Below are 12,500 nucleotides of genomic sequence, written 5' to 3'. Positions count from 1 at the left end.
TCTAGATAGATACCAGTTAAACATCTCTGTTCCTTCCCCTCTAGATAGATACCAGTTAAACATCTCTCTCCTCCTTCCCCTCTAGATAGATACCAGTTAAACATCTCTCCTCCTTCCCCTCTAGATAGATACCAGTTAAACATCTCTCTCCTCCTTCCCCTCTAGATAGATACCAGTTAAACATCTCTCCTCCTTCCCCTCTAGATAGATACCAGTTAAACATCTCTCCTCCTTCCCCTCTAGATAGATACCAGTTAAACATCTCTCCTCCTTCCCCTCTAGATAGATACCAGTTAAACATCTCTCTCCTCCTTCCCCTCTAGATAGATACCAGTTAAACATCTCTCCTCCTTCCCTCTAGATAGATACCAGTTAAACATCTCTCTCTCCTTCCCCTCTAGATAGATACCAGTTAAACATCTCTCTCCTCCTTCCCTCTAGATAGATACCAGTTAAACATCTCTCTCCTCCTTCCCCTCTAGATAGATACCAGTTAAACATCTCTCTCTCCTTCCCCTCTAGATAGATACCAGTTAAACATCTCTCTGTTCCCCTCTAGATAGATACCAGTTAAACATCTCTCTTCCTTCCCCTCTAGATAGATACCAGTTAAACATCTCTCTGCCCCTCTAGATAGATACCAGTTAAACATCTCTCTCCTCCTTTCCCTCTAGATAGATACCAGTTAAACATCTCTCTCCTCCTTCCCCTCTAGATAGATACCAGTTAAACATCTCTCTCCTCCTTCCCCTCTAGATAGATACCAGTTAAACATCTCTCTCCTCCTTCCCCTCTAGATAGATACCAGTTAAACATCTCTCTCCTCCTTCCCTCTAGATAGATACCAGTTAAACATCTCTCTTCCCCTCTAGATAGATACCAGTTAAACATCTCTCTGTTCCTTCCCTCTAGATAGATACCAGTTAAACATCTCTCCTCCTTCCCCTCTAGATAGATACCAGTTAAACATCTCTCTCCTCCTTCCCCTCTAGATAGATACCAGTTAAACATCTCTCTGTTCCTTCCCCTCTAGATAGATACCAGTTAAACATCTCTCCTCCTTCCCCTCTAGATAGATACCAGTTAAACATCTCTCTCCTCCTTCCCCTCTAGATAGATACCAGTTAAACATCTCTCTCTCCTTCCCCTCTAGATAGATACCAGTTAAACATCTCTCTCCTCCTTCCCCTCTAGATAGATACCAGTTAAACATCTCTCCTCCTTCCCCTCTAGATAGATACCAGTTAAACATCTCTCCTCCTTCCCCTCTAGATAGATACCAGTTAAACATCTCTCTCCTCCTTCCCCTCTAGATAGATACCAGTTAAACATCTCTCTCTCCTTCCCCTCTAGATAGATACCAGTTAAACATCTCTCTCCTCCTTCCCCTCTAGATAGATACCAGTTAAACATCTCTCTCCTCCTTCCCCTCTAGATAGATACCAGTTAAACATCTCTCCTCCTTCCCCTCTAGATAGATACCAGTTAAACATCTCTCTCCTCCTTCCCCTCTAGATAGATACCAGTTAAACATCTCTCTCTCCTTCCCTCTAGATAGATACCAGTTAAACATCTCTCCTTCCCCTCCTTCCATCTCTAGATAGATACCAGTTAAACATCTCTCTCCTCCTTCCCCTCTAGATAGATACCAGTTAAACATCTCTCTCCTTCCTTCCCCTCTAGATAGATACCAGTTAAACATCTCTCCTCCTTCCCCTCTAGATAGATACCAGTTAAACATCTCTGTCCCTTCCCCTCTAGATAGATACCAGTTAAACATCTCTCTCCTCCTTCCCCTCTAGATAGATACCAGTTAAACATCTCTGTCCCTTCCCCTCTAGATAGATACCAGTTAAACATCTCTCTCTCCTTCCCCTCTAGATAGATACCAGTTAAACATCTCTCTCCTCCTTCCCCTCTAGATAGATACCAGTTAAACATCTCTCTCCTCCTTCCCCTCTAGATAGATACCAGTTAAACATCTCTCTCCTCCTTCCCCTCTAGATAGATACCAGTTAAACATCTCTCCTCCTTCCCCTCTTAGATACCAGTTAAACATCTCTCTCCTCCTTCCCCTCTAGATAGATACCAGTTAAACATCTCTCTCCTCCTTCCCCTCTAGATAGATACCAGTTAAACATCTCTCTCCTCCTTCCCCTCTAGATAGATACCAGTTAAACATCTCTCTCCTCCTTCCCCTCTAGATAGATACCAGTTAAACATCTCTCTCCTCCTTCCCCTCTAGATAGATACCAGTTAAACATCTCTCCTCCTTCCCCTCTAGATAGATACCAGTTAAACATCTCTCCTCCTTCCCCTCTAGATAGATACCAGTTAAACATCTCTCTCCTCCTTCCCCTCTAGATAGATACCAGTTAAACATCTCTCCTCCTTCCCCTCTAGATAGATACCAGTTAAACATCTCTCCTCCTTCCCCTCTAGATAGATACCAGTTAAACATCTCTCTCCTCCTCCCCTCTAGATAGATACCAGTTAAACATCTCTCTCCTCCTTCCCTCTAGATAGATACCAGTTAAACATCTCTCTCCTCCTTCCCCTCTAGATAGATACCAGTTAAACATCTCTCTCCTTCCTTCCCTCTAGATAGATACCAGTTAAACATCTCTCTCTCCTTCCCCTCTAGATAGATACCAGTTAAACATCTCTCCTCCTTCCCCTCTAGATAGATACCAGTTAAACATCTCTCTCCTCCTTCCCCTCTAGATAGATACCAGTTAAACATCTCTCCTCCTTCCCCTCTAGATAGATACCAGTTAAACATCTCTCTCTCCTTCCCCTCTAGATAGATACCAGTTAAACATCTCTCTCCTCCTTCCCCTCTAGATAGATACCAGTTAAACATCTCTCTCTCCTTCCCTCTAGATAGATACCAGTTAAACATCTCTCTCCTCCTTCCCCTCTAGATAGATACCAGTTAAACATCTCTCTCCTTCCCCTCTAGATAGATACCAGTTAAACATCTCTCTCTCTCCTTCCCCTCTAGATTACCAGTTAAACCCTCTCCTTCCCCTCTAGATAGATACCAGTTAAACATCTCTCCTCCTTCCCCTCTAGATAGATACCAGTTAAACATCTCTCCTCCTTCCCCTCTAGATAGATACCAGTTAAACATCTCTCTGTTCCTTCCCCTCTAGATAGATACCAGTTAAACATCTCTCTCCTCCTTCCCCTCTAGATAGATACCAGTTAAACATCTCTCCTCCTTCCCCTCTAGATAGATACCAGTTAAACATCTCTCCTCCTTCCCCTCTAGATAGATACCAGTTAAACATCTCTCTCCTCCTTCCCCTCTAGATAGATACCAGTTAAACATCTCTCTCCTCCTTCCCCTCTAGATAGATACCAGTTAAACATCTCTCTCCTCCTTCCCCTCTAGATAGATACCAGTTAAACATCTCTCCTCCTTCCCCTCTAGATAGATACCAGTTAAACATCTCTCTCCTCCTTCCCCTCTAGATAGATACCAGTTAAACATCTCTCCTCCTTCCCTCTAGATAGATACCAGTTAAACATCTCTCCTCCTTCCCCTCTAGATAGATACCAGTTAAACATCTCTCTCCTCCTTCCCCTCTAGATAGATACCAGTTAAACATCTCTCTCCTCCTTCCCCTCTAGATAGATACCAGTTAAACATCTCTCTCCTCTTCCTCCTTAAACCTCTCTCTAGATAGATACCAGTTAAACATCTCTCTCCTCCTTCCCCTCTAGATAGATACCAGTTAAACATCTCTCCTCCTTCCCCTCTAGATAGATACCAGTTAAACATCTCTCCTCCTTCCCCTCTAGATAGATACCAGTTAAACATCTCTCTCCTCCTTCCCCTCTAGATAGATACCAGTTAAACATCTCTCCTCCTTCCCCTCTAGATAGATACCAGTTAAACATCTCTGTTCCTTCCCCTCTAGATAGATACCAGTTAAACATCTCTGTTCCTTCCCCTCTAGATAGATACCAGTTAAACATCTCTCTCCTCCTTCCCCTCTAGATAGATACCAGTTAAACATATCTCTCTTCCTTCACCTTCGATTAAATGAAAATTAGTCTAGAAAAGCTAGATTGAAGATCATTAAGACAGTTGATTATTTAAATGAGGTGTGTTACTGCTGGGTTGGAAGAAAAGCCTGCATGTCCCTCTCCAATACCAGAGTTGGAGGCCCATGTTTTTTAAAATAGGGAACTGCTGCCCCCTAGTGGATATATATAGAATCTGCTGCCCCCTAGTGGATATATATAGAATCTGCTGCCCCCTAGTGGATATATATAGAATCTGCTGCCCCCTAGTGGATATATATAGAATCTGCTGCCCCCTAGTGGATATATATAGAATCTGCTGCCCCTAGTGGATATATATAGAATAACTAGTGGATATATATAGAATCTGCTGCCCTAGTGGATATATATAGAATCTGCTGCCCCTAGTGGATATATATAGAATCTGCTGCCCCCTAGTGGATATATATAGAATCTGCTGCCCCTAGTGGATATAAATATAATCTGCTGCCCCCTAGTGGATATATATATAATCTGCTGCCCCTATTGGATATAAATATAATCTGCTGCCCCCTAGTGGATATATATAGAATCTGCTGCCCCCTAGTGGATATATATAGAATCTGCTGCCCCCTAGTGGATATATATAGAATCTGCTGCCCCTAGTGGATATATATAGAATCTGCTGCCCCCTAGTGGATATATATATAATCTGCTGCCCCTAGTGGATATATATAGAATCTGCTGCCCCCTAGTGGATATATATATCTGCTGCCCCTATGGAATCTGCTGCCCCTAGTGGATATATATAGAATCTGCTGCCCCCTAGTGGATATAAATATAATCTGCTGCCTCTAGTGGATATATATAGAATCTGCTGCCCCTAGTGGATATATATAGAATCTGCTGCCCCCTAGTGGATATATATATAAATCTGCTGCCCCGAGTGGATATAAATATAATCTGCTGCCCCTAGTGGATATATATATAATCTGCTGCCCCCTAGTGGATATATATAGAATCTGCTGCCCCCTAGTGGATATATATAGAATCTGCTGTCTCCTAGTGGATATATATATAATCTGCTGCCCCCTAGTGGATAAATAGAATCTGCTGTCTCCTAGTGGATATATTTAGAATCTGATGCCCCCTAGTGGATATGAATCTGTCTGCCCCCTAATGGATATATATAAATCTGCTGCCCTCTAGTGGATGGATATATATATAATCTGCTGCCTCTAGTGGATATATATATCTGCTGCCCCTAGTGGATATATATAGAATCTGCTGCCCCTAGTGGATATAAATAGAATCTGCTGTCTCCTAGTGGATATATATATAATCTGCTGCCCCTAGTGGATATATATAATCTGCTGCCCCTAGTGGATATATATAGAATCTGCTGCCCCTAGTGGATATATATATAATCTGCTGCCCTCTAGTGGATATATATAATCTGCTGCCCTAGTGGATATAAATAGAATCTGCTGCCCCCTGCTGCCCCTAGTGGATATATAGAATCTGCTGTCTCCTAGTGGATATATATAGAATCTGCTGCCCCCTAGTGGATATATATAGAATCTGCTGCCCTAGTGGATATATATAGAATCTGCTGCCCCCTAGTGGATATATATAGAATCTGCTGCCCCTAGTGGATATATATAGAATCTGCTGCCCCCTAGTGGATATAAATATAATCTGCTGCCCCTAGTGGATATATATATAATCTGCTGCCCCTAGTGGATATATATAGAATCTGCTGCCCCTAGTGGATATATATAGAATCTGCTGTCTGAAATGGATATATATATAATCTGCTGCCCTAGTGGATAAATAGAATCTGCTGTCTCCTAGTGGATATATTTAGAATCTGATGCCCCTGTGGATATATATAGAATCTGCTGCCCCCTAATGGATATATATATAATCTGCTGCCCTCTAGTGGATATATATATAATCTGCTGCCCTCTAGTGGATATATATATAATCTGCTGCCCTCTAGTGGATATATATAATCTGCTGCCCCCTAGTGGATATATATAGAATCTGCTGCCCCCTAGTGGATATAAATAGAATCTGCTGCCCCCTAGTGGATATATTTAGAATCTGCTGCCCCCTAGTGGATATATATAGAATCTGCTGTCTCCTAGTGGATATATATAGAATCTGCTGCCCCAGTGGATATATTTAGAATCTGTCCCCGTCCCTGATATATATGGAATCTGCGTCTTCTGTGGAGTATATGACCCACTCTGTGGATATATTTAGATACTGTAGTGGATATATATAGATATGTCTCCTAGTGTATGTATATATATATATATATATCCTATATATATATATATATACACTATATATATATACACTATATATATACTAGGGGGCAGCATATTCTATATATATCCACTAGAGGGCAGGAGATTCTAAATATATCCACGAGGAGGCAGCAGATTCTATATATATCCACTAGGGGGCAGCAGATTATATATATATCCATTAGGGGGCAGCAGATTCTATATATATATATATACACTAGGACGGACACTGTATATATATATTCTTTGAAATGTAATTAAGAGAATTCAGAGATCATAGTACAATAAATGAATAAATTAATATAATTTTAACATTTGACACATGTATTGTAGTATACATTTAATTCACAGTTTAATTTGTATGGAAAACAGAATAAAAATACATTCGACAAAGCATTTTGGTACTTGGACACTTGTTCTTTCAATCCGAGTTTAAACCATGTTGAATGAAGTTCTCAGTCTGTGGACCTACTTCTGTCTACTGACCCATCGATACACTTGTAGGCTACAACAGTCCATTTACTGTTAGTCTGTGTGCTGCTCTGTCTGTCTGTCCATCCCTCCTCAGATCAGTATCTGTCTGTCTGTCTGTCTGTCTGTCTGTCTGTCTGTCTGTCTGTCTGTCTGTCTGTCTGTCTGTCCGTCCTGTCCGTCCGTCCGTCCGTCCGTCCGTCCTCAGATCAGTGTGTGTCTGCGTCTGTGCAGGGCCAGGTCCCTCCTCCTCAGATCAGTGTGTGTCTGTGCAGGGCCAGGTCCCTCCTCAGGTCAGTGTGTGTCTGTGTCTGACAGGGCCAGGTCCCTCCTCAGATCAGTGTGTGTCTGCGTCTGTGCAGGGCCAGGTCCACTCCTCCTCAGATCAGTGTGTGTCTGTGCAGGGCCAGGTCCTCCTCAGGTCAGTGTGTGTCTGTGCAGGGCCAGGTCCTCCCACTCAGATCAGTGTGTGTCTGCGTCTGTGCAGGGCCAGGTCCCTCCTCCTCAGGTCAGTGTGTGTCTGCGTCTGTGCAGGGCCAGGTCCCTCCTCCTCAGGTCAGTGTGTGTCTGCGTCTGTGCAGGGCCAGGTCCCTCCTCCTCAGGTCAGTGTGTCTGTGCAGGGCCAGGTCCCTCCTCCTCAGATCAACCTGTCTGCGTCTGTGCAGGGCCAGGTGATCTGAGCGGGAAAAGGAGCGTTGGCAGTCGCCACACCTGAAGGGCTTCACCCCCGTGTGTTTCCTGTAATGGCGGGTCAGCTCGTCAGAACGGGCAAAATGCCACGTGCACCCGTCCCACGTGCACTTATACGGCTTCTCACCTGGGACAGAGAAGATAGATTATGATTTTTACTGTGTGTGTGTGTGCGTGTGCGTGTGTGTGTGGGTAAGCGTGCGTGCGTGACCTACCTGTGTGTGTGCGTCTGTGGGCCTTGAGGTGGGAACTCTTGGTGTACTCCTTGTTACAGCCGTAAAACTCACACCTGTGGACACACCTACGGACACGCCCCCTGACCTCTGACCTGGTCACATGACCTACCCGCATGCTCTGGATACCACCGGCTAACATGGAGCTGCAACACAATCAATCAATCAATCAATCAATCAATCAATAAATCAATCAATCAATCAATCAATCAATCAATAAATCAATCATTCAATCATTTAATCATTCTATCAATCAGTCATTACAACACGTTGTATCCCATTTTATCCTACTATTTATCAATGAACTGTGTTGCTGTCTCCTATTGGACGTTTCTGTAGTGAGTCCTGACCCACTCTGTCTCCTATTGGACGTTTCTGTAGTGAGTCCTGACCCACTCTGTCTCCTATTGGTCAGTCTGACTGTTTCAATGCATTTTATCCTCTGTAGTGAGTCCTGACCCACTCTGTCTCCTATTGGATTTCTGTAGTGAGTCCTGACCCACTCTGTCTCCTATTGACGTTTCTGTAGTGAGTCCTGACCCACTCTGTCTCCTATTGACCATCTCTGTAGTGAGTCCTGACCCACTCTGTCTCCTATTGGACGTTTCTGTAGTGAGTCCTGACCCACTCTGTCTCCTATTGACCATCTCTGTAGTGAGTCCTGACCCACTCTGTCTCCTATTGACCATCTCTGTAGTGAGTCCTGACCCACTCTGTCTCCTATTGACCATCTCTGTAGTGAGTCCTGACCCACTCTGTCTCCTATTGACGTTTCTGTAGTGAGTCCTGACCCACTCTGTCTCCTTTGGACGTTTCTGTAGTGAGTCCTGACCCACTCTGTCTCCTATTGACCATCTCTGTAGTGAGTCCTGACCCACTCTGTCTCCTATTGACCATCTCTGTAGTGAGTCCTGACCCACTCTGTCTCCTATTGTCGTGTAGTGAGTCCTGACCCACTCTGTCTCCTATTGGACGTTTCTGTAGTGAGTCCTGACCCACTCTGTCTCCTATTGGACGTTTCTGTAGTGAGTCCTGACCCACTCTGTCTCCTATTGGACGTTTCTGTAGTGAGTCCTGACCCACTCTGTCTCCTATTGGCCGTTTCTGTAGTGAGTCCTGACCCACTCTGTCTCCTATTGGACGTTTCTGTAGTGAGTCCTGACCCACTCTGTCTCCTATTGGACGTTTCTAGACTGTTTTGCCACTAGATGGAGTCCTGTGATCAAGTGAAGAGGTGGAATGGATGGCTACTGTAGTCAGTCCTGACCCACTCTGGTTACAACCTGTCCCATCTCTGTAGTCAGTCCTGACCCACTCTGGTTACAACCTGTCCCATCTCTGTAGTCAGTCCTGACCCACTCTGGTAACAACCTGTCCCATCTCTGTAGTCAGTCCTGACCCACTCTGGTTACAACCTGTCCCATCTCTGTAGTCAGTCCTGACCCACTCTGGTAACAACCTGTCCCATCTCTGTAGTCAGTCCTGACCCACTCTGGTTACAACCTGTCCCATCTCTGTAGTGAGTCCTGACCCACTCTGGTTATAACCTGTCCCATCTCTGTAGTCAGTCCTGACCCACTCTGGTAACAACCTGTCCCATCTCTGTAGTGAGTCCTGAAACACTCTGGTTACAACCTGTCCCATCTCTGTAGTCAGTCCTGACCCACTCTGGTAACAACCTGGCCCATCTCTGTAGTCAGTCCTGACCCACTCTGGTAACAACCTGTCCCATCTCTGTAGTCAGTCCTGACCCACTCTGGTAACAACCTGTCCCATCTCTGTAGTCAGTCCTGACCCACTCTGGTAACAACCTGTCCCATCTCTGTAGTCAGTCCTGACCCACTCTGGTTACAACCTGTCCCATCTCTGTAGTCAGTCCTGACCCACTCTGGTTACAACCTGTCCCATCTCTGTAGTCAGTCCTGACCCACTCTGGTAACAACCTGTCCCATCTCTGTAGTCAGTCCTGACACACTCTGGTAACAACCTGTCCCATCTCTGTAGTCAGTCCTGACCCACTCTGGTTACAACCTGTCCCATCTCTGTAGTCAGTCCTGACCCACTCTGGTAACAACCTGTCCCATCTCTGTACTCACTCCTGACCCACTCTGGTTATAACCTGTCCCATCTCTGTAGTGAGTCCTGACCCACTCTGGTTACAACCTGTCCCATCTCTGTAGTCAGTCCTGACCCACTCTGGTTACAACCTGTCCCATCTCTGTAGTCAGTCCTGACCCACTCTGGTAACAACCTGTCCCATCTCTGTAGTCAGTCCTGACCCACTCTGGTAACAACATGTCCCATCTCTGTAGTCAGTCCTGACCCACTCTGGTTATAACCTGTCCCATCTCTGTAGTGAGTCCTGAAACACTCTGGTTACAACCCGTCCCATCTCTGTACTCACTCATGACCCACTCTGGTAACAACCTGTTCCATCTCTGTAGTCAGTCCTGACCCACTCTGGTTATAACCTGTCCCATCTCTGTAGTCAGTCCTGACCCACTCTGGTTACAACCTGTCCCATCTCTGTACTCACTCATGACCCACTCTGGTTACAGCCCGTCCCATCTCTGTAGTCAGTCCTGACCCACTCTGGTTACAGCCTGTCCCATCTCTGTAGTCAGTCCTGACCCACTCTGGTTACAACCTGTCCCATCTCTGTAGTCAGTCCTGACCCACTCTGGTAACAACCTGTCCCATCTCTGTAGTCACTCCTGACCCACTCTGGTAACAACCTGTCCCATCTCTGTAGTCAGTCCTGACCCACTCTGGTTACAACCTGTCCCATCTCTGTAGTCAGTCCTGACCCTCTCTGGTAACAACCTGTCCCATCTCTGTAGTCAGTCCTGACCCACTCTGGTAACAACCTGTCCCATCTCTGTAGTCAGTCCTGACCCACTCTGGTAACAACCTGTCCCATCTCTGTAGTCAGTCCTGACCCACTCTGGTTACAACCTGTCCCATCTCTGTAGTCAGTCCTGACCCACTCTGGTAACAACCTGTCCCATCTCTGTAGTCAGTCCTGACCCACTCTGGTAACAACCTGTCCCATCTCTGTAGTCAGTCCTGACCCACTCTGGTAACAACCTGTCCCATCTCTGTAGTCAGTCCTGACCCACTCTGGTTACAACCTGTCCCATCTCTGTAGTCAGTCCTGACCCACTCTGGTTACAACCTGTCCCATCTCTGTAGTCAGTCCTGACCCACTCTGGTTACAACCTGTCCCATCTCTGTAGTGAGTCATGACCCACTCTGGTAACAACCTGTCCCATCTCTGTAGTCAGTCCTGACCCACTCTGGTAACAACCTGTCCCATCTCTGTAGTCAGTCCTGACCCACTCTGGTTACAACCTGTCCCATCTCTGTAGTCAGTCCTGACCCACTCTGGTTACAACCTGTCCCATCTCTGTAGTCAGTCCTGACCCACTCTGGTTACAACCTGTCCCATCTCTGTAGTCAGTCATGACCCACTCTGGTTACAACCTGTCCCATCTCAGTATTCAGTCCTGACCCACTCTGGTTACAACCTGTCCCATCTCTGTAGTCAGTCCTGACCCACTCTGGTTACAACCTGTCCCATCTCTGTAGTCAGTCCTGACCCACTCTGGTTACAACCTGTCCCATCTCTGTAGTCAGTCCTGACCCACTCTGGTTACAACCTGTCCCATCTCTGTAGTCAGTCCTGACCCACTCTGGTTACAACCTGTCCCATCTCTGTAGTCAGTCCTGACCCACTCTGGTTACAACCTGTCCCATCTCTGTAGTCAGTCCTGACCCACTCTGGTAACAACCTGTCCCATCTCTGTAGTCAGTCCTGACCCACTCTGGTTACAACCTGTCCCATCTCTGTAGTCAGTCCTGAAACACTCTGGTTACAACCTGTCCCATCTCTGTAGTCAGTCCTGACCCACTCTGGTAACAACCTGTCCCATCTCTGGTAACAACCTGTCCCATCTCTGTAGTCAGTCCTGACCCACTCTGGTTACAACCTGTCCCATCTCTGTAGTCAGTCCTGACCCACTCTGGTTACAACCTGTCCCATCTCTGTAGTCAGTCCTGACCCACTCTGGTAACAACCTGTCCCATCTCTGTAGTCAGTCCTGACCCACTCTGGTAACAACCTGTCCCATCTCTGTAGTCAGTCCTGACCCACTCTGGTAACAACCTGTCCCATCTCTGTAGTCAGTCCTGACCCACTCTGGTAACAACCTGTCCCATCTCTGTAGTCAGTCCTGACCCACTCTGGTTACAACCTGTCCCATCTCTGTAGTCAGTCCTGACCCACTCTGTTAACAACCTGTCCCATCTCTGTAGTCAGTCCTGACCCACTCTGGTTACAACCTGTCCCATCTCTGTAGTCAGTCCTGACCCACTCTGTTAACAACCTGTCCCATCTCTGTAGTCAGTCCTGACCCACTCTGTTAACAACCTGTCCCATCTTTGTAGTGAGTCCTGACCTACTCTGGTTACAACCTGTCCCATCTCTGTAGTCAGTCCTGACCCACTCTGTTAACAACCTGTCCCATCTCTGTAGTCAGTCCTGACCCACTCTGGTTACAACCTGTCCCATCTCTGTAGTCAGTCCTGACCCACTCTGGTTACAACCTGTCCCATCTCTGTAGTCAGTCCTGACCCACTCTGGTTATAACCTGTCCCATCTCTGTAGTGAGTCCTGACCCACTCTGGTTACAACCTGTCCCATCTCTGTACTCACTCATGACCCACTCTGGTTACAACCTGTCCCATCTCTGTAGTCAGTCCTGACCCACTCTGGTTATAA

General features: G+C 46.0%; 1 protein-coding gene across 1 annotated transcript in view; it reads right to left on the bottom strand.

Moving 5' to 3' along the window:
• The window catches only part of LOC135569045 (Krueppel-like factor 12), a 38,292-nt gene that overhangs the window by 21,859 nt on the left and 3,933 nt on the right, over positions 1–12,500 (bottom strand). The window contains exons 3-4 of the mRNA XM_065015871.1: positions 7,703–7,866; positions 7,445–7,614 (exon numbers count right to left, since the gene is read on the bottom strand). Of these exons, the coding sequence (XP_064871943.1) occupies positions 7,445–7,614; positions 7,703–7,866 (334 nt within the window). The remainder of the gene's footprint in view (positions 1–7,444; positions 7,615–7,702; positions 7,867–12,500) is intronic.

The sequence above is a fragment of the Oncorhynchus nerka genome, unplaced genomic scaffold, assembly GCF_034236695.1.
Source record: "Oncorhynchus nerka isolate Pitt River unplaced genomic scaffold, Oner_Uvic_2.0 unplaced_scaffold_1235, whole genome shotgun sequence".
Lineage (NCBI taxonomy): Eukaryota > Metazoa > Chordata > Actinopteri > Salmoniformes > Salmonidae > Oncorhynchus > Oncorhynchus nerka.
This window is presented reverse-complemented; position numbering and strand designations above follow the sequence as displayed.